At 35.8% G+C, this 25,270-nt stretch overlaps 1 protein-coding gene across 48 annotated transcripts in view; it reads right to left on the reverse strand.

Moving 5' to 3' along the window:
- Positions 1 to 25,270, reverse strand: part of RIMS2 (regulating synaptic membrane exocytosis 2) — a 592,497-nt gene that overhangs the window by 309,504 nt on the left and 257,723 nt on the right. For all 48 annotated transcript variants that reach the window (XM_040261950.1, XM_040261948.1, XM_040261945.1 and 45 more), the window contains one exon: positions 14,622 to 15,547. In XM_040261950.1, coding sequence (XP_040117884.1) covers positions 14,622 to 15,547 — 926 coding nt within the window. The remainder of the gene's footprint in view (positions 1 to 14,621; positions 15,548 to 25,270) is intronic.

The raw sequence follows: 25,270 nt of genomic DNA on the forward strand, positions 1-25,270 counted from the left end.
AACAGGCATGAAATACATTTTTTTCATATTGAAGTGTATTTCATACAAAGAGTCCCTTGGACAGCAAGGAGATCATGGGGTCACAGAGTTGGACACGACTTCAGCGAATGAACCACAAAAACAACAATTTACTAAGCATTTAGTTTTTGTTTACTACTTCATTAAAATAAATCTGTCAAAGTGAATGTCAACCTTCTGAATGACACAGAAATTAACAATGGTCAGAACATGGTACCTATGCTTGAATATATTTGCCTGGCCTGTAATTCAAAATCAAAGTTGTCTTATTTAAGAATGGGATACATTTTCACTACTAATGAATGTATTCCAATATAGCAGTTTGGTAATATCAACATCACAAACACATTCATTTTAGTTTTTAATAATTGAGCAGGAAAGGAAAAATTTTTATTAAGCATAACTAAAAAGCATTATTATTGTATATATTTGCAGATATTTGAATCATATTTTAACCATTATTATTATTAAAATTCTACATTAAATTTTTTTTTACAAACTATTCCCCCAAACTTTTAATTTACCCTTATTTCTTTCTAGTTCCACATGCATATGTCATTTTAACATAGCAGACATAACTTTCAATTCAGCTTCTGTTTACAGAAGTTTACATTATTGCCTGGATAGTTTTCTTTGTTACCACAATCTCCATAATTATCCAAATTTCAAATAGATTTCAGTGGTATGGTAATTAAATTTAACAACCTGCTTCCCAGGGTGAAAACAAGACTTCTTTTGTAACATCTGTCTATTTCCATGAGGCAAATACTTAAGCCAATTTTGACCTACCAATACCATGTGGGAAGGGATACAAACAATTGGCTCTCACAAGGTGGTAGGTACCAAGCAACTCCAGCACTTTATTTCTGGACAGCTGGCTTTTTTTCCCCCAGTTTTGCACTAGTATAACCCTTACAATAAATACTTTTGGCAGGCATAATTGGCCCTCTCTCCAACAATCACTTTCTGTCCCCTTAGAACTGTGAACTTTAAGCCAATCTTGATAATTTCAACACTACTGTCAATGATTAACTGGGAACTGCGTGAGTAACAATTATGGCCTAAAAACAGATGAAGTATACAGAGAAGGCTTCTAGAAAAGTTTCCCTCAGTTTCCAAAGGTTATTTAAGCACAGGATGCTTAAAATTGTTATATCTCTCTCATAAAAACAAGGGGACAATACTCAGAACAAAATCTTACTGGATGTTTTTGAATATTATCCATATGAACCCCTCAGAACAGCACTCATTCCTCAAACTGCCTCAACTGTTGCATATTCAGTGCTCATGGCAGAGTCCTTTATGTAAGAAGTTATGTTCCCTCCCCAGGGAGCAGCTATGTGGAGCCCTCCAGGCTCCTGCCTCAACTAGGTCATCCTTACAGATCTACACCCCCTTCAAACTCCAGTGGGTTTGGAGGAGGTTTATCTGCTCAGAGTTTAACTTCTCTTCCATTATCTTCCTGCCCTTATTTCCTCACAGGTATTGTTACTAATTAATCAAGTTCTAACAGAGGTACCGGCTGCCAGTGCAGGAGACATGGGTTCGATCTGTGTGTTGGGAAGATCCCTTGAAGCAGGAGATGGTAACCACTGCAGTATTCTTGCCTGGGAAATCCCACGCACAGAGGAACCTGGTGGGCTACAGCTCGTGGGGTTGCAATGAGTCGGACACGACTTAGCAACCAAACAACAACAACAGTGGTTACTATAGCAGTCCTCAAATGGACAGATCTGGCATTTGGAAGAACTAAGATTCCTTGGCCTGTGGGATTAAGGACTGTCATTATAGGGCAACTGGAAGTCTCTGAAAATACCCTCCCTAACTGGTAAAGATTAAATAAAAAATAAGGATGCAAAATGAGTCACCTTTATTTTTTAACACATTAAGTTCCTATTTTATTTCATTTTGTATTTTATTGAAATATAATTGACTTGCTATACTGTATGAATTTTAGGTGCACAACTCAGGGATTCAATATTTTTATACATTACAAAATGATCAACACAGTAAGTCTAGATACCATCTGTTGCCATACAAAAAATTATTACAGCTTTTTTTACTTTATTCCACATAGCACTCTATGAAGAATAAAATTATGCAGCTGAACCCTGCCTGAATTCCAGATTCACAAAATCATGATAACGGGGGGAACTTCTGGCTTAGTGGCTTGAAGTGTCAACTAGTTCCCTCACAAAAATTCAAGTAGAAGCCAGGATGAAATTGTCAAAAACAACAAATGCATGGCTATGGAAATCAAAGGCTCATTAAAAAACTGAAAAAAATGATACAGTTTCAGATAATAACAGAAGCCCATTACCTTCTCGCCTGGGGTTGCCCCCACAGCCCCCTTCTGGTATAGCGTATTTGCCCAGGTGGTCTAGTAGTAAAGAATCTGCCGGTCAAGCAGGAGATGCAAGAGACAGTGTTATGCCCTCTGGGTCAGGAAGATCCATTGGAGGAAGAAATGGCAACCCACTTCAGTATTTTTGTCTGGAGAACCCCATGGACAGAGGACTCTCGAAGGCTACAGTCCATGGAGTCTCAAAGTTGAACCCAAATGAGCATGCATACACAGAAAGGATCAATAGCTTTAGGCTGGCTGGGAAAATTAGCAGCTTTGTTACCAGCAGCTTTGCAGCTTGATTTGGGGTGGGGTAAAAAGCTGTGGCTCTGTCTGCTAAAAGAAGTAAACCCAATAAAACAACAAGAGTACCAGAAGCTTTACTAGGTTAAGACTGCAGTCATATATAAGGTGAATGGCAGATAGGGAGACCCGGGAAATAAGACAATCACAGGAAGAAGCCTGATAAAATCCACACATATCACACTGATAAGGAAATTATACCAAGTTCTGGGTAGATCTGGAGAGATTTTAGTAGAAAGTAAAATCCAAGCAAGTGACTTGAAAACTGGCTGAACTCTGAATATGTCCCCATACACACACACAGATTGATTAGCACAGAGTGAAAGCCTGACTATAGTGAGCAAAATTTCTGTTCAAATCTCTAGCTGACAGTTAGACTATGCAGACACAGGAGTGACCAAAAAGAAGGTAAGACTCTTATCACCAGAAAAAAATTCATGGACATACAAAGTACTGAAAAAGGGAGAGATTTTGTCAACCAGGAATTCTATATCCAAAGATATTATTCTGAAAAAAATAAAGGTGAAATTTAAAAAATTTCCCAGATTAAAACAAAAGCAAAATAGTCATATGCTTTTTATGCCACAGGATCCAAGTACCTAGCTTAGTGGCTGGAACTGGTTCCTTAAATTTGCTGAATCAAACAAATAAAAAGATAACAATTTATTGTCATACACAGAAGCACTGTACAAAAGAGATCTTCACAACCCAGATAATCATGATGGTGTGATCACTCACCTAGAGCCAGACATCTTGGAATGTGAAGTCAAGTGGGCCTTAGAAAGCATCACTACGAACAAAGCTAGTGGAGGTGATGGAATTCCAGTGGAGCTATTTCAAATTCTGAAAGATGATGCTGTGAAAGTGCTGCACTCAATATGCGAGCAAATTTAGAAAACTCAGCAGTGGCCACAGGACTGGAAAAGGCCAGTTTTCATTCCAATTCCAAAGAAAAGCAATGCCAAAGAATGCTCAAACTACTGCACAACTGCACTCATCCCACACGCTAGTAAAGTAATGGTCAAAATTCTCCAAGCCAGGCTTCAGCAATATGTGAACTGTGAACTTCCTGATGTTCAAGCTGGTTTTAGAAAAAGCAGAGGAACCAGAGATCAAATTGACAACATCTGCTGGATCATGGAAAAAGCAAGAGAGTTCCAGAAAAACATCTATTTCTGCTTTATTGACAACAACAAAGCCTTTGACTGTGTGGATCACAATAAACTGTGGAAAATTCCGAAAGAGATGGGAATACCAGAACACCTGACCTGTCTCTTGAAAACCTGTATGCAGGTCAGGAAGTAAAAGTTAGAATGGGCATGGAACAACAGAGTGGTTCCAAATAGGAAAAGGAGTACGTCAAGGCTGTATATTGTCACCCTGCTTATTTAACTTACATGCAGAGTACATCATGAGAAACGCTGGGCTGGAGGAAGCACAGGCTGGAATCATGATTGCCAGGAGAAATATAAAAACCTCAGATATGCAGATGACATCACCCTTATGGCAGAAAGTGAAGACGAACTAAAGAGCCTCTTGATGAAAGTGAAAAAGGAGAGTGAAAAAGTTGGCTTACAGCTCAACATTCAGAAAACAAAGATCATGGCATCTGGTCCCATCACTTCATGGCAAATAGATGGGGAAACAGTGTCAGACTATTTTGAGGGGGCTCCAAAATCACTGCAGATGGTAACTGCAGCCATGAAATTAAAAGATGCTTACTCCTTGGAAGGAAAGTTGTGACCAACCTAGACAGCATATTAAAAAGCAGAGACACTAGTTTGTCAACAAAGATCCGTCTAGTAAAAGCTATGGTTTTTCCAGTAGTCATGTATGGATGTGAGAGTTGGACTATAAAGAAAGCTGAGAGCCAAAGAATTGATGCTTTTGGAACTGTGGTTTTGGAGAAGACTCTGGAGAGTCCCTTGGACTGCAAGGAGATCCAACCAGTCCATCCTAAAGGAGATCAGTCCTGGGTGTTCACTGGAAGGACTGATGCTGAAGCTGAAACTCCAATACTTTGGCTACCGGATGTGAAGAATTGACTCATTGGCAAAGACCCTGATGCTGGGAAAGATTGAGGGCAGGAGAATAAGGGGATGACAGAGGATGAGATGATTGGATGGCATCACCAACTCAATGGACATGAATTTGGGTAAACTCCAGGAGTTGGTGATAGACAGGGAGGCCTGGCATGCTGCATTTCACGGGGTTGCAAAGAGTCAGTCATGACTGAGTGACTGAACTGAACTGAATAACATTACTGCTGCCGCTAAGTCACTTCAGTAGTGTCCGACTTTGTACGACCCCATAGACTGCAGCCCACCAGGCTCCCCCGTCCCTGGGATTCTCTAGGCAAGAACACTGGAGTGAGTTGCCATGTCCTTCTCCAATGCATGAAAGTGAAAAGTGAAAGTGAAGTCACTCAGTCATGTCTGACCCTCAGCGACCCCATAGACTGCAGCCTACCAGGCTTCTCCTTCTATGGGATTTTCCAGACAAGAGTATTGGAGTGGGGTGCCATTTACTTCTCCGAAGAACATTACTTCTTTGAGAAAATACATAAAGTTTACAATTAGAAACACTTATTTCCTGTTTCCTCAGTAAAATTTAGAGAGTCAGGCCCCTTTCAGTATCTCAAAGAATAGGATACAAGGCACAAATTTCAGGTCAAAACCTAGATATCCTTAATAAAAAAGCAAAGCGAAATGGTCCCACGGGAAATAACTTCTTCTTTAAAAAACTCTCAACGTATATAGTATAGGATATGCTGAAATAAAGTGGCTTTTACAATCATCTGTAAGAAACTTGACTGAACTGCTGACTCTTTCAACACTGTGTGGACATTCACACATGCACACATAATTCTGAATATGTTTATTTTGTAAAATATATCTAAAATGCATTTAGTTTGAAGAGACTGAAATATATTCCATTCATATTCATTTATTCTAAACCTAGAGTTTTAGCAGCCTTTTATTCTCTTTCTATTTTCTTTTTTTTTTTGATGCTTTTCATCTTACATATCATAACATACATATCATCTTATATATCATAACTTGTTCTTATCATTTTGGTCATTCATTAAAGTTCACAATTTTCATAGATCTTACTATTTAATTCAACAATCTATTCCATGAATTAATTAAGATAAATATATATTTCAAGATTTGAGCAAAAGATAAGTATCAGGAGCATCTTTGATTCCTATGTAATGAAACTTTTCCTTATATTTCATTAGATCCTCTGCTGAAAGAAAACAACAGTCTTATACTCTAGGATTCCATGCTTATTGTGTCAGGCTCACTTTATTTGCTCCTGAAAGAGATCTTAATCACACTAAGCTTTACAAAAAGAGACAGAGTCAGTACAAGGAAGAATGGGGTTAAGAATGGCAGTAATTTGAGCTGTCCTTTTGCTCTGAAACACAACTACCCATATCCCAAATAATTTCTCAAGAAGGCCTTCTTATAGATAAATCCTACAAAGGAAAACAGACAGCTTCAAGCACATACTAACAAAAACAAAAGCCAATCCAATGTACAATTTTCTTAGATGAGTCAGTTAGCATAAATGCAGTCATTTGGATCACAAGTTCTTACTTCTGTTCCACAAAGCTGCAATTCTAGGGTGATAAAACAACACTTTCATAGTTCATGTTTCATACTCTAATACTCTAAATTATTGCTATTTAATATATTTTGGTTTAATGATATAAAGAATGAATGAATGAATCTACTGTATACTTCTCAAAATATTGAAATTAATGCAACTTTTCTGTTATTTCAATGCTTTGTAAGTCAAGCAAAATTGGTTTGTACAGCATTTGTAACACCATTAGGGTATTTGCTCTGATATCCTCTTACCAATTAAGAGCAATATCTTTCCCAAAATTTTGTATTTTTCTATCCATTGAATGAATTTCATCATTAAAATTTTAAAGCTATACTAAATAGAAATATCTAGGCACTATCTACTATATTCTAGTTCAATTTAACAGAGATTTCATTATGAATTAAAGGTTACCCTTTACCATTTACCAAACTAATTTCAACACTAGTCAATAATTTAATTTGCTGTTAATTTTTCATTCAACTAGCTAAACACTGTCTCAAATATCCCACAAACTGAAATTTGAAGAAAATTTTCCCTTAATGTATATACTTGATATATTTCATGGATATTAAGTTTTCCATTAAACATAATCCTTTTTCTTTAGGCAAATGTTTAATATACTGTTTTATCCATAATTAACAAAAAAATATTTTTGCAACTAGAAGGAATTATTATCTTAAACATTTTACATGTTGCAATTTATTAAAAAACAAAAAACTCTTCTTTATCCCAGTTGTAAATCTACCTTCTGGCTATTCACTTCACAAATTAACTTTGAGTCAGTTTAGCCTCTTAAACAGCTTATATTTATGTTACATAATTTCAAGTCTGAAATCACCTTCATAATATGTATTTGCAACTTGATTTATCAGCTCATAAAAAGTATACTTTTAGAAAAGACAATGAAACAATTGTATAATGCTGCACAATATAACAGAATAATTATATACCTATATCTATGACTTCCCTGGTGGCGTCTGTCTACAATGGAGGAGACCCGGGTTTGATCCCTGGGTCGGGAAGATCCCCTGGAGAAGGAAATGGCAATCCACTCTAGTACTATTGCCTGGAAAATCCCATGGACAGAGGAGCCTGGTAGGCTACAGTCCATGGGGTCGCAAAGAGTCGGACACGACTGAGCGACTTCACTTTCACTTTTGATGTGATTGAGTTTTTTAATTCCATAGTGAAGCTCTAAAACTCATGTTACAATTGGAATAATTACTTAACATAAAATTATTTTACCAATAGATTGAAATGAACATAAAACAAAGTAATAAATCTAAAAAATTTTACTTGTGAAAGTGTTCGTAATAAACAGCTAACTGAAGATTTTCAAATCTCCACATTGCTAGAATTTATTAAAAAGAAATATTTAGTTCACATACTTAACAATTCCCTTCATGTTTAATTAGTCTGAAATACCATAAGTCAAGATATTCCTCAAATTTCTAATGTATATTGCCTATCATTTCAATAGTCTCTTTTCTTTATAAAGACATACAGTAAATTAATTACTTAAAAATTTTAAGAAACTTGAGATGATACAGGGGGGTAAATTTCACTATGGATACTGACATCTAAACTCAGATATAAATATATAAAGTTGGTATCTTTGGGGGTTTGCCTTTAATATTTTAAAACATATTTCTATCTGGAGGTTTGCAGTCTGTCTTCCCTTCCTCCTATTCTGGTCTGTTCTGTAAGTTACCCCACCTTCATATCAACATACACTCTCTCCCAAAAATAAATAAAAGGAAGCAGTTGTGTCACCTTAAAGATTCTAACAACATTAAATATTTCACAATTTATAGCTCAGGAGACTGCCATACGCATTTTTTCTTGCATTTACTACCCCAGTCTCTCAAGAATTTACACAGAAACAAGAGACCTGCAACCGTCAAATAAAATCAATCAGATCAGGACCTGGAAGACAGGGAAAACTTCAACTCTCCACAGTTGATCTTAGAAAAGATCAAACTGCACATCTCTGCAACTGGATGAATGGTTGACAACACGCAATTTTAAAAAAAGCAAATCCCATACCCGCCGAGTGGCTGACCCATTAACTGGAGAACAATAATACCAAAGAAGTTCTCCTACTGTTGGGAAGGTTTGGAAAACCACTTCAGGCTTCCCATGTGGGGACCTGACAAAGGGACTAGGAATCTCCAGGGAACCTGACCTTGAAGCCCAGCAGGATTTGATCACAACACTTCCACAGGACTGGGGGAAACAGGGACTCCAAACTTGGAGGGCACAAACAAAACCTTGTGTGCACCAAGTCTCAGAGGAAAGGAGCAGTGACTCCACAGGAAACTGAACCAAAACTACCTGCTAGTGTTGGAGGGCCGCCTGGGGTGGCGTGGGCCAGCAGGGGCTTGCTGCAGGGATGAGAAGACTGCCGGCAACTGTCTAGAAAGGTCCCCTTTGGTGTAAACACCCTTGGAGATTGCCATTAACCTGACCATGGAGTCCAGGGCTGGTTTGCCTCAGACATAAAACTACCAAGGAGGGGGCACAACTCCACCCATCAGCAGGTAATTAGATTAAAGCTTTACTGAGCAAGGCCCTGCCCACCAGAGTAGAACCCAGTTTTCCCCACCACCAGTCTCTCCCATCAGGAAGCTTACACAGCCTCTTAGACTCCTTCATCAGAGGGCAGACAGAAAAAGCAAAAAGAACCACAATCCCACAGCGACTAAAATGAAACCACATTTACAGAAAGTTACTTGGGATGAAAGCAGAAAGTTATAACCCAAATGAAGGGACAAGATAAAACCCCAGAAAAACAACTAAATGAAGTGAAGATAGGCAACCTTCCAAGACATTACTTTTGCAACAAAAGTCTGTATAGTCAAAGCTATGGTTTTTCCAGTAGTCATGTATGTATGTTAGAGTTGGACCATAAAGAATGCTGAGCACAAAGAAGTGATGCTTTTGAACTGTGGTATTGGAGAAGACTCTGAAGAGTCCCTTGGACTGCAAGAAGATCCAACCAGTCCATCCTAAAAGAAATCAATCCTGAATATTCACTGGAAGGACTGATGCTGAAACTGAAACTCCAATATTCTGGCCACCTGATGCGAGGAACTGACTCATTAGAAAAAATCCTGATGCTGGGAAAGATTGAAAATAGAAGGAGAAGGTGACAGAGGATGAGATGATCAGATGGCATGACCAACTCAATGGACATGAGTTTGAGCAAGCTCCAAGAGTTGGTGATGGACAGGAAAGCTTGGCGGGCTACAGTCCATTGGGTCGCAAAGAGTCAGACACAACTGAGTGACTAAACTGAATTGATCAACCTTCCAGAAAAAGAATTGAGAATAATGATAGTGAACATGATTCAGGATCTCAGAAAAAGAATGGAGGCAAAGATTAAGATACAAGAAATGTTTACCAAAGATCTACAAGAACTAAAGAAGAAACAGTGATGAATACTACACTAGAAGGAATCCATAGGAGAATAACCAAGGGATAAGCAAAGATAAATGACCTGGAGGACAGAATGGTGGAAATCACTGCCTCCGAACAGAATATAGAAAAAAGAATGAAAAGAAATGGAGACAGCCTGAGAGACCTCTGGAACAGCATTAAACACATGGATATTGAAATTATAGGAGTCCCAGAAGCAGAAGAGAGAAAAGACCTGAGAAATCATTTGAAGAGTTAGCTGAAAACTTCAGTAAAATAGGAAAGGAAATAATCAACCAAGTCCAGGAAGCACAGAGTCCCAGGCAGGGTAAACCCAAGGAGGAATATACCAAGACACACAGTAATCAAACTGATAAAAATTAAAGACAAAGATAAAATATTAAAAGCAACAAGGGAAAAATGACAAATAACATACAAGGGAACTCCCATCAGGCTATCAGCTGATTTCTCAACAGAAACTCTATAAGTCAGAAGGGAATAGCATGACATATTTAAAGCAATGAAAGAGAAAAACCTATAACCAAGAATACTCTACCCAGTAAGACTCTCCTTCAGATTTGATGGTGAAATCAAAAGCTTTCCAGACAAGAAAAAGCTAAAGGAAATCAGCATCACCAAACCAGCTTTAAAACAATAAATGCTAAAGGAACTTCTCTAGGCAGAAAAGAAGAGAAGGAAAAGCTCTACCTACAGAAAATAAACCCAAAACAATTGAGAAAACAGTAATAGGATAACATATATTGATAATTACCTTAAATGCAAATAGATTAGATGCACCAATCAAAAGACATAGACTGGCTGAGGGAATAAAAATGTGTGCATCTATGCACTTCCACTTATCACAGCACTCTGCTTGACCCCTCAAATTGTATGTAATTATTTTGTTTTGTTAGGTTAATCATGTTTCCATTATGGCTTGCAATTGTAATTATATTTTTTGCCTGGTTACTGATTATGAAAACTGATAAACATCTTTTATTATTAAACATTTTAATAGTACATTATAATATTAAGATTAAAATATTTCAAATAAGAAAATGTATTATGTCTACAATACATCAATTAGCCACTGAACACTCTTCTTAGACCTTTTCCCAGGTAGGTCTGGTAGAAGAGATGGGAGAGGCAGGAAATACTATGATTAAGTGAGTCACAAAATCCTAATAAAGGAAGTAGCTTTAAAACATTCTTGGCCATGATCCACAGTAAAAATATGTACTTTACACTGTGAGCATAAAGAACACATGCAACACTAAAATAATACTTTACAGATCAATTACCTTCACTCTGTGCAATTCACTCTGATATTTTCTACTCTGTCCTATTCTGGTTTCCCTTTTTTTTTTTTTTTTTAATACCAGTCATGACTCTCTCAACGGATTCTGAAAGGAAGAAGGGAAGGAGAATAACAGAAGGCCTAGGGATGGAGGCTATCCCACAAATATCCCACAAGGAATAACTGGCAATGTCTGGAGATACTCTGGGTTGTCACATTTGGGTATGGGAATGCTACTAGCCTCATTGACACTTTTTCCAAAAATAATAAAAAAGGCTAATGAAGAAAAGTCAAGATACAACACAATTTAATCTTTCCCATATTATTCTAGTTTCTCAACAGCTACAATTTCTCCTCATATTGTAGATAATGTCAAATGGGAAAAGGTTATTTTATTTAATTTCTTCTTCCAACGCTGAATTAAATTATGATTGCCCACTGGAAGAACATGTTGGCAGAAATCATACTCTGAAACAAATTATTAGGTAGATGAGAAAGACTATCTAAAAGTGTTCTACTACTTCAAGTTAGGATATGAATGAGTATAGTTTCTTCTCATGCTTAAGCAGTATTACATAGGATTTTAGTTTATCTCATACATAGCTTTATATTTATGTGAGATATTTATTTTGTATACTCCAAAATCCTGAAACAAAGCATAAGCCCTTAGAAGAGTATTACATATAAAAAGCTTTGAAGAATTGGACTGGTGCATTTGTTTTGCTTTTTCCATCTTTATGTGGTAAAAGTAAAGGCACTGAGTTAGCAAAAAATAACATAAATAAATAACAGAATCTAAACCAAACTACTATAGATAACAAAACTTATTTTTCTTAGGTATTGTGATACATTCAGGCAAATATGGAATGTGACCAAACTAATGATAATTAGATATACCTACGGAAGTAATATATTTTCTGGGAAATAAATTTTCTATATGATCTATGATAAAATTAAGATCTACAACTTCTCTTTATAGACTTTCTTATTTTAATAAACATAATTTTCCTATCATTTATCACTTAAATGCAACTTCTATGAAATAAGGCTCTTAACTTGATTTTTCTTACTGTATATTCATTTTCCCCAAGAGATAACTTATATCTTCCCCTTCAGTTTGTAATGCATTCTGCATCTCTCATTTGTTTTGTTTTTTGTTCGTTTCTTTTTTTTTTTTTAATTGGAGGCTAATTACTTTACAATATTGTGGTGGTTTCTTCCATACATTCACATGCCAACCCTGGCATAAGGATTATTTTGAGCTGAAGATAACTGAGAAGAAGCAGATATAAGGAAAGCTCCCTGTCCTCCCCACATAGGCCTAAAAGCAGGACATAAATTTGTAAAGGTGTTCCCCTATGCCCTCTATACCAGAAAGGACATTATTTCATTACTCTGTATCAGCCAAGAGATGGTTCCAGAAGAATACGTGTAACAAAGTTTACTAGCTAGCCCTTGTCTTCCACTGGATTCCCCTCCAAATATACCTTCCCACAACTGGCAGCTCTAGGACCTCAAGAAGTCTCTTGCCTTTCTTCTGTCATCTCTCTAAAAACTGTATTGTTCTTTGTTCAGTTGCTATATGAACCTACATTCTAAACACTTCTTTGAGTTTCTTATAGCTGAGTGTGCATATGTATGCAAAATGCACATGATGATCAATAAACTTGTTTTTCTCTTATTAATCTTTTATCAGCCTAATTTACACAAGAAACTAAGACACACAGACGGAAACAAAAAGAGCTGTTTTTTTCTCCTCTACAACTTTCAGATTGACTTTAGAAATAGGATACTCCAAGCAACTAACTGGGTTATGACTAGAATGTTACTGCCCCCAACAATTGTTTGGAAAGAACATGCATCTTTATAGTGTTTAGACTTCCCAATAAGGAACATAAAGTGAATCTCTACTCACATTTTCCTTTATGGTGCTCAGTGAAGTTGAATAGCTTCCTTCATGTAGGCCTCTCACATTTCTTATTAGATATTTTAAAATCACATTTTCTGTTTTCAGATCAGATTGGAAACCACCTTTCATTTATATTTCTAAGTAACTATTTTAAGTAATAGTGTTAAGCAATTTAAGCAATTATTTTACCACCTAAGTGGCTCAGATGGTAAAGAATCTGCCTGCAAAGCAGGAGACCTGAGTTCGATTGCAGGGTCGGGAAGATCACCTGCAGAAGGGCATGGCAACCCACTCCAGTATTCTTGCCTGGAAATTTCCACGGACAGAGGAGGCTGGCGGGCCACAGTCCGTGGAATCACCAAGAGTCGGACCTGACTGAGTAACATTTTCTTTCACTTTCTTTAAAACAAATTTCATAAAGATTGAAAAGTCAATGTTTTTTAAAAAAAAGAAATAATATAAACATGAGGAGTATACAGTTAAATATTTAACTGATTTGGTGATGAATAATGAGTTTCTAGGGATAAAAGGATGGGAAAAAATCATGAAATATGCAAACAGTTAGCTATACTAAATTCAGTATTTCAAAATGACCAAAGAAAATTACTATTTCAACATCAAAATGGGAAATATATTTGGAATATATGACAGCTAAATGAGTAAAATTCTAACCATTTAAAAATATCTCAAATCAATAAGAGAAAACCAATTAACATGCAATAGGATCTTGGGCAGAAGAAATAAAAGGAAAGAACAGACAATTCATAGAACAATATAGCAAACACCAATAAACACACAAAACATTCATCTTCACAACCAAAATAAAATGACAAAAAGATAGTATTTTTTGTGGTCTATTCAAATGGCAAAAATTTGGAGCATTAAGACTGAAAACTCAAGCATGTCTGACAGGAGAACGGAGTGTTATAATCTTTCTGGAGAGCAGGCTGCTAATCTGAATTAAAAGCTTAAAAGATTCAATGCACAAATAGGTATCTGTGAAACACTCAGAAAACAGGAAAAAAATTAAGTACAAAGATAGCCATTAAAATATAATTTACACTAGCAATTGGAAGCAACTGCAACGACCCCAAGTAGATGAATAGTTTGTGGTACTTCCTTATGATAGAACACTAATGCAGTCATTTAAAACATTTCTGAAGAACATCTGAAGGCTTAGACAAAAGCTAATGATATGATATCAATTGAAAAAAATCAGAATACAAAATTATATAGTAGGATACCAATTTTGTAAATATGCAAAATATATATGAACTGGAAGAGGGAACACAACAAAATGTTAGCAATAGATATATTTGGCAGAAAGGACTAGGGATAGCTTGTATTCAATTCTTTATACTGAGGAATTTTTCAGATGTTCTGTGATAAACATACTGTTCCTTTTAAAAGGAAACACAAAAGATGTTATTTTTACAACTATAGCTAACAGGCATTTTAAAATTTGCCATCAAGTAATGCAAGAACATTTTCAGAAACAAAAACTAATTTCAAAAAATCAATAGAGTATTCTTCTATGAAAATTAATTACCAAAGATATTCACTTTTTATAACTTCAAATTTTCTTCACATAATGAGCACCATTAAAGCACTTAAAAACAAAGGTTGTAATACCTATTAAACGACTACTCAGAAATACAGCCTAAAAGAAAAACTCTTATTAATTACAGGCAAATGTATGATTAGAATATAGTGCTTACCTTTTTCACTTACACTCTCACTTTCAATCTCAACATCATCGCAACTGGTATATTCAGGTGTAGAAGCTAATTCCTCCTCTGAACTGCTCAATGAAACCTGGCGCATTTTACCTCCTTTCTTTGATTTATGAGGCTTTGGTGGTGGAGGTCTCACTGACTCTGACTGGTCAGAACTGAGAGAATCATTCCTTAACATTGTTTCCATTTTTTCCCGTTTCGTTTTCCTTACAGCAGAACTAGGATCTAAGTGGTGTTGTTTCCTTAGTGAGTCAGTACGTCTCACGTCTGGTCTATCAATGGGTATTGGACTCCTCCGGGGGGTAGGAGGACTATGATTTGTGGTCCTTTGTGGATAAGAACTTGGTCCCTGAGCCTCTCGAGTTCTTTCCATTGAATAAGATCGCTGATTTTCCATGGCAGCTCTACGTTCAGATATAGATCTTTGCCTTGATGGTCGTTCCATCCTTAGCATAGAAATCCTGGAGTCTTCCAGTTCAGCATTGGCCAAAGAAACATCACTGTGCCTTCTCTCATGCCTGGCTCGTGACACTTCAGCATGGATACGCATTTGTTCTTCATAGGGCTGTGGCTTGACTGGATAACGGGCCAAATTCGGATCACTTCGATAGCGCGCCTGGTATTCCTCCTCTCTCCTCTGTCTTTCATATTCATCTCTGCTCTCCACATCCTCGTCATCTACAATATATTCTTTGGAATGTCTATGACTTCTCCTGTTGGAGTCCCTATAATTTATATGATCAGACTCTTCATAAAACTGAGGTTCACGTTGAGACCTCCTATCAGCATAATCTGATGGAGATCTAGGCATTGCGCTGTCCGAAGTAGCATACTGTGAATATTCTTCTCTTTCTTCCCTTTGGTCGTATCTTCTGTTCTGATCTCTGGACACTGATGGACTTCTTTTCCTAAATAACCAAAGAAAAAGAATGATACAAAGAGAAGAATTTAAGCAATTTCACATTTTACTGATTCACTGGAAGGTTGGATGGATAAATTCAAATAGTTCTTTTGCTGCTTCTTTTTTTTAAAATTTTGAAGTCATGCCATAACAAAAGTTTTACTGATACTCATTTTATTCAGTTCAAATGTGAAATTTAAAAGGTACTTTTAATATGCTTCTTCAATGGCATACGCCGTATGGAATATATATATGCCCCCAAATCAAATAATCAACATTTCATCTTGCTGCTGCAAAAGAGCCTTCATTCAAACTTTTTTGCTTGGCTCAATACCCTTTAGAGAAGGCAATGGCACCCCACTCCAGTACTCTTGCCTGGAAAATCCCATGGACGGAGGAGCCTGGTGGGCTACAGTCCATGGGGTCACTAGGAGTTGGACATGACTGAGCGACTTCACTTTCACTTTTCACTTTCATGCACTACAGAAGGAAATGGCAACCCACTCCAGTGTTCTTTCCTGGAGAATCCCAGGGACAGTGGAGCCTGGTGGGCTGTCCTCTCTGGGGTTGCACAGAGTCGGACACGACTGAAGCGACTTAGCAGCGGCAGCAGCAGCAATACCCTTACACTATCTCCCAATTGTTATTTAGAAGCTTAGAAAAATTTCACCTTCCTTTCTCTCTATTCCTGATACTTTGATTTCATAGTTACTTGAAAACATGATGAAGCTAAACTGATTGATCTCTAGTTGTTTGGTCAATAGTTTAGTCAACATTTTTTTACTAAAAAGTTGACTCTTAAAAGTCATTTTTCACTCATTATCTACCTAGATCATGCTAGTACTGGTTCATCAAAATCGTCATCTTATCATTATATTTCCAACCCTTTACTGCCCTAACTTGAGATAAGCAATGTAAATAAATACCAACTATGATAATTTATTCATTTCAAAAAGAAATCAGAAAGATTTGCTACGTTCATTCCATCTTCATTAAATTAAGCCTGGCTCCATGACACTTCTGTCTTCTGTATCTAATATGTCCTTACAGCCTCAGAGAGACAGTTGTTCATTCAGTTTTCAACCTGCCCCTCTAACGCCATTCAAGCTGGCAGACCTTGCAATCACACAAATAACTCTTTGTCAACAAAATGTTCATACTGTCCTCTTCTCTGGCACAAACTCAAATAACAGCAAAGACATGAGAAGCAATGGAACTGGAATCATGAAGATGCCAGAAAACGTTTAGAATAACTGTTACAGAGATTTTGCCAGGACACATGAAAGGGTGGGGTCAGTTGAAGTTAAAGACGACAAAGACTTGAGAGCTCAGCTGAGAATTTCTTAGACAATATTTTTTGATCCAAAAGAAAGAGCAGAGAAAGGATACGTGTGGAATGACCCAACCTAACAAAATTATCATTCTCCTCTAAAAATCTCTTTTCTATCACCAACCCCCTATATCAGGAATGCAGTCCATCAATGTATCAGTTAGAGTGTTAATAAAAACAAAAGTCACTCTAGGTTTTCCAGAGAGTCAGGGTTTCAATATAGAAATCAAAACTATACAATTGTTGATCCTGCTAAGTAATGAAGGTCAGAGACTTTAATGTTGTTCTCAGCCTGGAGAACCAAGGACAGGGTTTTCAAAACAGCCTTTAGGAAACTTCAGTGAATTCCAAAAGTCTTCAGAAATTTGCCACCAATTATCTCAGCTGATTACCACATTAGGGTGGTCAACTAACGGAAGCTTAATCCAGGAGCCACTAAAACTTTCACATCTGGCCACCTGCCTGCCAGCAACTCTGCTTGACAACAGTGGTTTCTATCATCTCTTCTACCTTTCAAACCTCATACATGTGCGTTGCTAGGCTTGACTCTAACCTAGAGCCACAGAGGGAAAAGTACGACAGTAAATGAAGGAGCTGGCCTGTTCCCTTAAATGTTTTATGGTTAAGCAAGTGTATGTACTTGGGAAAAAAAGGACATTCACTTACATATTTACATATAAAACATTTAGGACTTAATCACAAATCTTTTAGGTGTGTGATTTACATAACACCAGACTCCAACAGTTTAAAATATACAGTCAAAACAGAGCACTCAAATTATACAGCATTAACTTACATAATATCCTATTTATGTGTCTATTATGCATAATTCATTTTACTTTTTGTCATTATTTTTATACATATGAATAAAGAAAAAGTATTCTAGAATGAGAGCAGTGTATCATGAAAAGAACACTGGAGTTAAGGGATCTGGGTTTCTTAGTCCTACTTCTACTATTAACCAGTTACTCGAAACTTCACAGACATTTAATCTTTGAGTATGTACTTTAAAATGAGAGATATATACACATTAACTCAAATATTATTTTAACAAGTATATATTAGATAAAAACTTAATGCCATGTACTATAATATAAATTAGGAATGCAGAAATAATTAAGAGATGACCCTTTGTTACAAGAAGTTGAGTGATTCTAAAATCCTCTTCCATTTCTTAGAGATTATGATCTTATAATATCAGTACCACAACTTCAACAAGTTAATATGCCTAAATGAAAGTTTAAAGCATTGCAAAAAATGATAGTCTTATCAAGATGTACTTAACTTACTAGTGCCAATTTTTAAAATATTCACATCTCATTATCTAGCTACTTGTCTACTTACTACACTACAAATATATATATATATATATATACACACACATATATATATATATACTGAGATAAATGAAAATTTCTCTAGGGAACTCTAAACAATAAGCAATTAAATAAGCTCTTTTTCAAATTGACCATCTGACCTTCATTAAATGCAAACTTTATGGAATTCAAATACATTTCAGTGTTTAAATAACAAATTGTTCCAACCTAAGTTAATAAATATATCTGTCTCTAAAAATAAGAAAAGAATTTTTAAAGTTTCATTTAAAGAGTACTTAACTAAGTTTTAATTTTCTTACAATTAAGTGTGTACTGAATAGAAATTTGTGTTTCCCCAGCACAAAATACTACTCATTTCATTCATAATTACTTAATTAGCATTCAGTACTGATCATATTTCCCCAGCATAATACTACTCATTCTACTTTAAATTACCTAATTTTAAGTAATGTCCACTAAACCTTAAATTTTAACATACTTTTATATCTCCAGTATTTGTTCAGTCACTCAATAAATATTTATTTAGTGCTGATTATGGGCCAGTTATGATGCTGGTTGCTGGAAATGCAACAGAGAAAAGGCACATAACATGTCTGCCCTCAAGAAGTTCTTTCTAGTGGGGAAGACAGCAAGCACATAAACACATTACGCTAAATTCATATAGTAAGAAGACCTATAGAAGAAAATTGGAACAAGGTAAAATTACAAAAGTGACTGAGGGAAGCTTTCAAGAAAGAAGGTCTTTCTAAAAGAGTACATTTGAACTAAGACCTGAATAATACAGTTACACTATGTATAGCCTATTCATGTAAAACATATAGCTTTGCTGGAAATGTCTTATATTCTTATTTAGTTCCTATTCTTTCCCATTTTTTTTAACTCAAAGCTATTTTATGAAATATAAATGTACTGAATTCTTCACTGTTACTTTATTAAATCAAGGATTTTCCAAGATAGTTCATCTCTAGAATCCATCTGAAATCAAGCCACTAAGTCTTTTTCACACACTCCTCCCTTTCAAAAAATTTCAAGCTTCCAAACTGAGTAAATTGGAATGTACTATACTTGGTAAATACCTCGTTATATTTTGTCTCATCTCAGTTGAAAGTCAAAAGAAAAACAAGCAGACTAAATCAGAATGAATGGATATTGGTTTTACAATATTATCAAAATACTTTCATGCCTAAGATTATTAATACAAATTAATCTCTCAAATGTGGAATTTAAGACTACAATTAAATGAAGTAAAAAGCTGCAGAAAATGTTCACAGAAAATTGAATATTCTGAAGGAAAGTAAACGTCAGTTCAGTTCAGTCGCTCAGTTGCATCCGACTCTTTGAGACCCCATGAATCTCAGCATGCCAGGCCTCCCTATCCATCACCATCTCCTGGAGTTCACTCAAACTCACGTCCATCGAGTTGATGATGCCATCCAGCCATCTCATCCTCTGTCGTCCCCTTCTCCTCCTACCCCCAATCCATCCCAGCATCAGAGTCTTTTCCAATGAGTCAACTCTTTGCATGAGGCGGCCAAAGTACTGGAGTTTCAGCTTTAGCATCATTCCTTCCAAAGAACACCCAGGGCTGATCTCCTTTAGAATGGACTGGTTGGATCTCCTTGCAGTCCAAGGGACTCTCAAGAGTCTTCTCCAACACCACAATTCAAAAGCATCAACTCTTCGGCGCTTGGCTTTCTTCACAGTCCAACTCTCGCATCCATACATGACCACAGGAAAAACCATAGCCTTGACTAGACGGACCTTTGTTGGAAAGTAATGTCTCTGCTTTTCAATATGCTATCTAGGTTGGTCATAACATTTCTTCCAAGGTGAAGTCAGGTGGGCCTTAGAAAGCATCACTACGAACAAAGCTAGTGGAGGTGATGGAATTCCAGTGGAGCTATTTCAAATCCTGAAAGATGATGCTGTGAAAGTGCTGCACTCAATATGCCAGCAAATTTGGAAAACTCAGCAGTGGCCACAGGACTGGAAAAGCTCAGTTTTCATTCCAATCCCAAAGAAAGGCAATGCCAAAGAATGCTCAAACTACCGCACAATTGCACTCATCTCACACGCAAGTAAAGTAATGGTCAAAATTCTCCAAGCCAGGCTTCAGCAGTACGTGAACTGTGAAATTCCAGATGTTCAAGCTGGTTTTAGAAAAAGCAGAGGAACCAGAGATCAAATTGCCAACATCCACTGGATCATCGAAAAAACAAGAGCGTTCCAGAAAAACATCTATTTCTGCTTTATTGACTATGCCAAAGCCTTTGACTGTGTGGATCACAAGAAACTGTGGAAAATTCTGAAAGAGATGGGAATACCAGACCACCTGACCTGCCTCTTGAGAAACCTATATGCAGGTCAGGAAGCTACAGTTAGAACTGGACATGGGACAACAGACTGGTTCCAAATAGGAAAAGGAGTATGTCAAGGCTGTATATTGTTACCCTGTTTACTTAACATATACGCAGAGTACATCATGAGAAACGCTGGGCTGGAAGAAGCACAGGCTGGAATCATGATTGCCAGGAGAAATATAAAAAACCTCAGATATGCAGATGACACCACCCTTATGGCAGAAAGTGAAGAGGAACTAAAAAGCTTCTTGATGAAAGTGAAAGAGGAGAGTGAAAAAGTTGTCTTAAAGCTCAACATTCAGAAAATGAAGATCATGGCATCTGGCCTCATCACTTCATGGGAAATAGATGGGGAAACGGTGGAAACAGTGTCAGACTATTTTTTTAGGCTCTAAAATCACTGCAGATGGTGACTACAGCCATGAAATAAAAAATAAACTTAGTGATGGTCTTTATCCTCACTGCACTCCTCTAGGTAATTTTATCCATTTCTATCCAGAAATATCTATAATACTGCTTAAATGTGATATTTCAAGAAGACAGGCACCCTGGATCTAAGGAGGGTGGCACATAATAGGTGCTCAATCTGCTGAATGAAAGAATTGATTGAATAATTCTCTCTTAGGTTATCTCTGCTTTTCATGGCTTGCTCTCTTCTTCAGTACACAAACCCACTGATATGCTAAAACAGTCTAGTTCTTCTCTTTCCCCTACTACTCCCAAGGCAGTAATTATATGTTAATTATTATATGTTAATTTGGCTTTTGTTGTCGGACTTCAGACTATTGTCTATAAAATGACTTCTTTGGCAAAAATGTATTTTGAATGCCAATCCCTTTAGAATTAAACATTTAGAACAAGATCTCTTTGGAAATGAGGAATTTCTAGTAATATATTTAACATCATTATGGTTATTATGGGTCAGAGACAGGAAGGAAAAAGGAATACTTTATTCCCTTGAGGAGTTAACTTAAATTTCTGAAAGTAAGAAGGGTATAAAGTGAATACAGTGAAACTTTATAATCCAGGAAATACATATTCTGTTGTATTGATAAATAAGAATACTCATTCATTACAAAATTCAATTCTAAAAGAATGTATATTATTAATTAGACCTTGCTGCTGCTGCTGCTAAGTCACTTAGCCAGCTATTTAAGTGTTTTTTAAAAATCATACCTTAGGAAAACTGAATTCAATATTAAAGCCAACAATTACTTTGTTCTGGAGATTATGAAATTTGCCTGAAGCATGTGAATCACACTGTGCATGTTGATTTCCATACTATTTAAATAAAATCCTCTGAAACTGGGATGACTTTGTCACAGTTACTTAACACAGAATTGGGGTTTTAAAAATGTGCTCTGAGGTAGAGTACCTGAGAGTATTAAAGTCTCGCTAGAAGCAGGGCAAGATACTCTAAGAATATTCTTACCAAACAATGAATCTGCTATCAGATATTCCAAAATATCCAAATACTCTGTCAAAACAATTTTTACCAATTATATCATTAGAATTATTTTATATATACTTTCTTTAAATTAAAATTGCTATATTTCTCAGACACTGTATTTTTTCAGGAACTGAAGAAAATCCATGAAAATGTAACTACTGTACCTCTAAACTCTGCCTTCACCACTGGCCTTTGTAAGCAGGCCTTAGCATTTATTATTATCAGGTGGCAAACATTTAACAGGAAAAAGAATATAGTGGTAACTTGTACACTTCTCTAAATAATCATAAAGCATTTAACAGTAGTTAACCCATAAATATTAATTCAGAAGAATGGAACAATTCATCTAAGATGTTATATTTCACTTATTCCTTCAAAGGCCCTGAGAAATTAAAAGGCACAATCCAGTATTACGACGTTAGAATAAAATGTATTTGTGACATCCTGCAGTGTTTTAATTTTCACTACTATGCATCAATCTCTATTTTTAATATATAACAATATCAATATCTACTCATATTACTCTGTATTTACCTAATATCTGTTCATCTTACTTCTCTTAATTGAAACTTAAGTTGATACAATTACTTTCTCTTTCACCATATTATAGTGGTCTTAATTAGAACTTGGAGAAGGAAATGGCAACCCACTCCAGTATTCTTATAGAAAATTCCATGAATAGAGGAGCCTGGTGGGCTACAGTCCATGGGGTGGCAAAGAGCCAGACATGACTGAGCACACAAGCAATTTAACTGTAACTAGTTTATAGAAAATCACGTGCAGAAATATCCTAAATCTACTTTAATCAGCAGCATTCTGTGTCCACTGCTTATAATTTTTTATCATCTGAACTAGTCAATCTATCTCTAAATATTGGAGCTATACATTCACACCTGATACTTCATTATAAATGTTAGGCATAATGGTTTGAGCAAGAAACTCTAATTAGTCTCTTTAAAATTCCATGTCTAAAAATCAAACTGACTGATAGTGAAACTCCAAATAAAAAGATTTTTCCTCAATTAAAGCCACTTTCAAGAATATCCCAAAGGTAGCTCAATTTATAAACTGTATATTAATTCATGATGTTTTTAACATTAGTTTCTATTTTAATATTTATATCCTTTAGCATCCTATGTGGTTTGTGTTACTATACTACCTACAATACTTACTATATATAAAATCATGAAGTGACTGAAAATGTAATCCAGTAAACATTTGAAAACATTTACAAGAACAGTGAAAGACTATACAAAAAACTTAACCTTTAATATTTATAAATTTTTAATTCTGAAAACCTATGGAATTTTTAAGAATCATAGTGACATTGAGAGAAGAATGAAGATTACTAATTTCTATAAATGCAAATCTGTATTATTACAATTAATACTACCTATATGAAAATCTCTTACTCATGTTTTTAATAGAGATTACTGAATAATTATCACCATATTAGTATAAGAATAGAAATTATATTAGAAGAGTCAATAATCTGAAAAAATCTCCAACTTTAGAAGCTAAATACAGCATGATATTGCTAAATAAATTGAAATGATACTTCCTTAATTGAATTACACAATGCTAACCATATAGTTTAAACATAACACTGTAATCAAATTCCAAAATTTGAAGCTGGTAAGGCACATTAAATCAAGGATTTAACAGATGCATACAATCCTGTAAAACATAAAATATGTAGGTTCTATCCCTATAATTCCTACAAAAAAAGAATTTTAACAAATCAAACAATTTATATTCATCATAAAACAAGAAAAAATCAATCTTTTTTTTACATTTCACAGTATTCAACACATTTTTTATAGTTTTACCTTTTGCTCAACCAATGCACATCTGTCGAGCATGAAGCATCATGTTGACAAAAATACATCAACACTGTCCCAGAGAGTGCTTTCATTTAATCCTTCTAGCTCGGGCAAAATCATTGGAGCCATCCTTAATCAGATGATTTGAAAGTCTCTATTTGCTTACAATCATTATATTTCAAAACTCAATTACTCAAAAGTTACACATAAAACAAAACTCATTCACGGATAGAGACATAAAATCCTCTAGTGATAGGCCTGTTAAGAAAAAGGTTATTCTTTAATGTCGTTACTAGGTGGCTGTATATAGCTCAGGTCAAGTAAGAATGTACTCTGTAAGAAGGATTATGGTACTTAGCTGATTAGTGCCTCACAATACTGAAAACTAAATGCATCCTACATCCAAGGCATTTCTGAGCACTATACTGAAAACAGACAGATTCAAAAATCATAAACCATGTTCTCCTATATGAGTTACAGTATTTCTAAAATAACAGGATTCATTGTGTTTGCTATTGATAAGTCTACCACAATGCTTTCACGATAAAATGTAGAGGGATAGTAAAAGATGGTGATGGTTTAACAGGACTACTCTGTCATTTCTTTTCAATAAGAAGCTTCTTAATCTTCACTAAAAGAGAGTGCTCCCTTAAAGGTGTAATGAAAGAGGAAGTAGCAGTTTCTACAAAAATTTAATTTAAAAAATGTGCTTCATGAGCTAAGAATTTGGTTAGACACTCAGTTTAAGTCAAGCTTTGCTCACTTTTATCACTTCAACGCCTCTATTTAGTCATCCAAGAAACTAAAAAATAGAAAGAAAAAAAACACCATGGATTTCTTCCTACCAAAAGCCAAATACCTAGATGTTAATATTATCCTTTTGAGAATTATGTTTAAGTGATTCCAAATAAACATATAAAACTGAGAAAAAGTCAGCATTTGTAGAGTAGGGAGTGTGCTGTGTTTTCGTCTCCAGTATTTCAAGTTTAAATGAGGGTTTAGGAATATGTCATAACACCATTCAGCTACTTATGTGAGACACTGGGTGCAGGGGAGGGGAGGAGCAGAGACAGATAAAGTCATTTTTACCCCCCAAGATTCCTAATAAAGATGTGTAATTATCAACCAGAAAGGAAATAAAAACTCAAGTTCATTCATTTTCACAGGAATATTAACCAATAATAAAATTCAACCACTTAGACCCCACAGTTCATATCAAACAGAAAAATAATTCCACACAATATTTGACTCTTCCACGCAATTAAGTCCAGAAGATTTCAGAAACAACATCACAGCTGATGGATAGCAAACTTTCTTCTTTCCTTCTCCTTCCGTTCACTTTTTTAATCCCTCAGTGATCTCCTGGCAGTATTTTTCCCACTGTAACGCACAGTCTGCTGCCCTTCTTCTCCTCTCCTATCAACCTTGCT

The sequence above is a fragment of the Oryx dammah genome, unplaced genomic scaffold, assembly GCF_014754425.2.
Source record: "Oryx dammah isolate SB20612 unplaced genomic scaffold, SCBI_Odam_1.1 HiC_scaffold_19, whole genome shotgun sequence".
Classification (NCBI taxonomy): Eukaryota; Metazoa; Chordata; class Mammalia; order Artiodactyla; family Bovidae; genus Oryx; species Oryx dammah.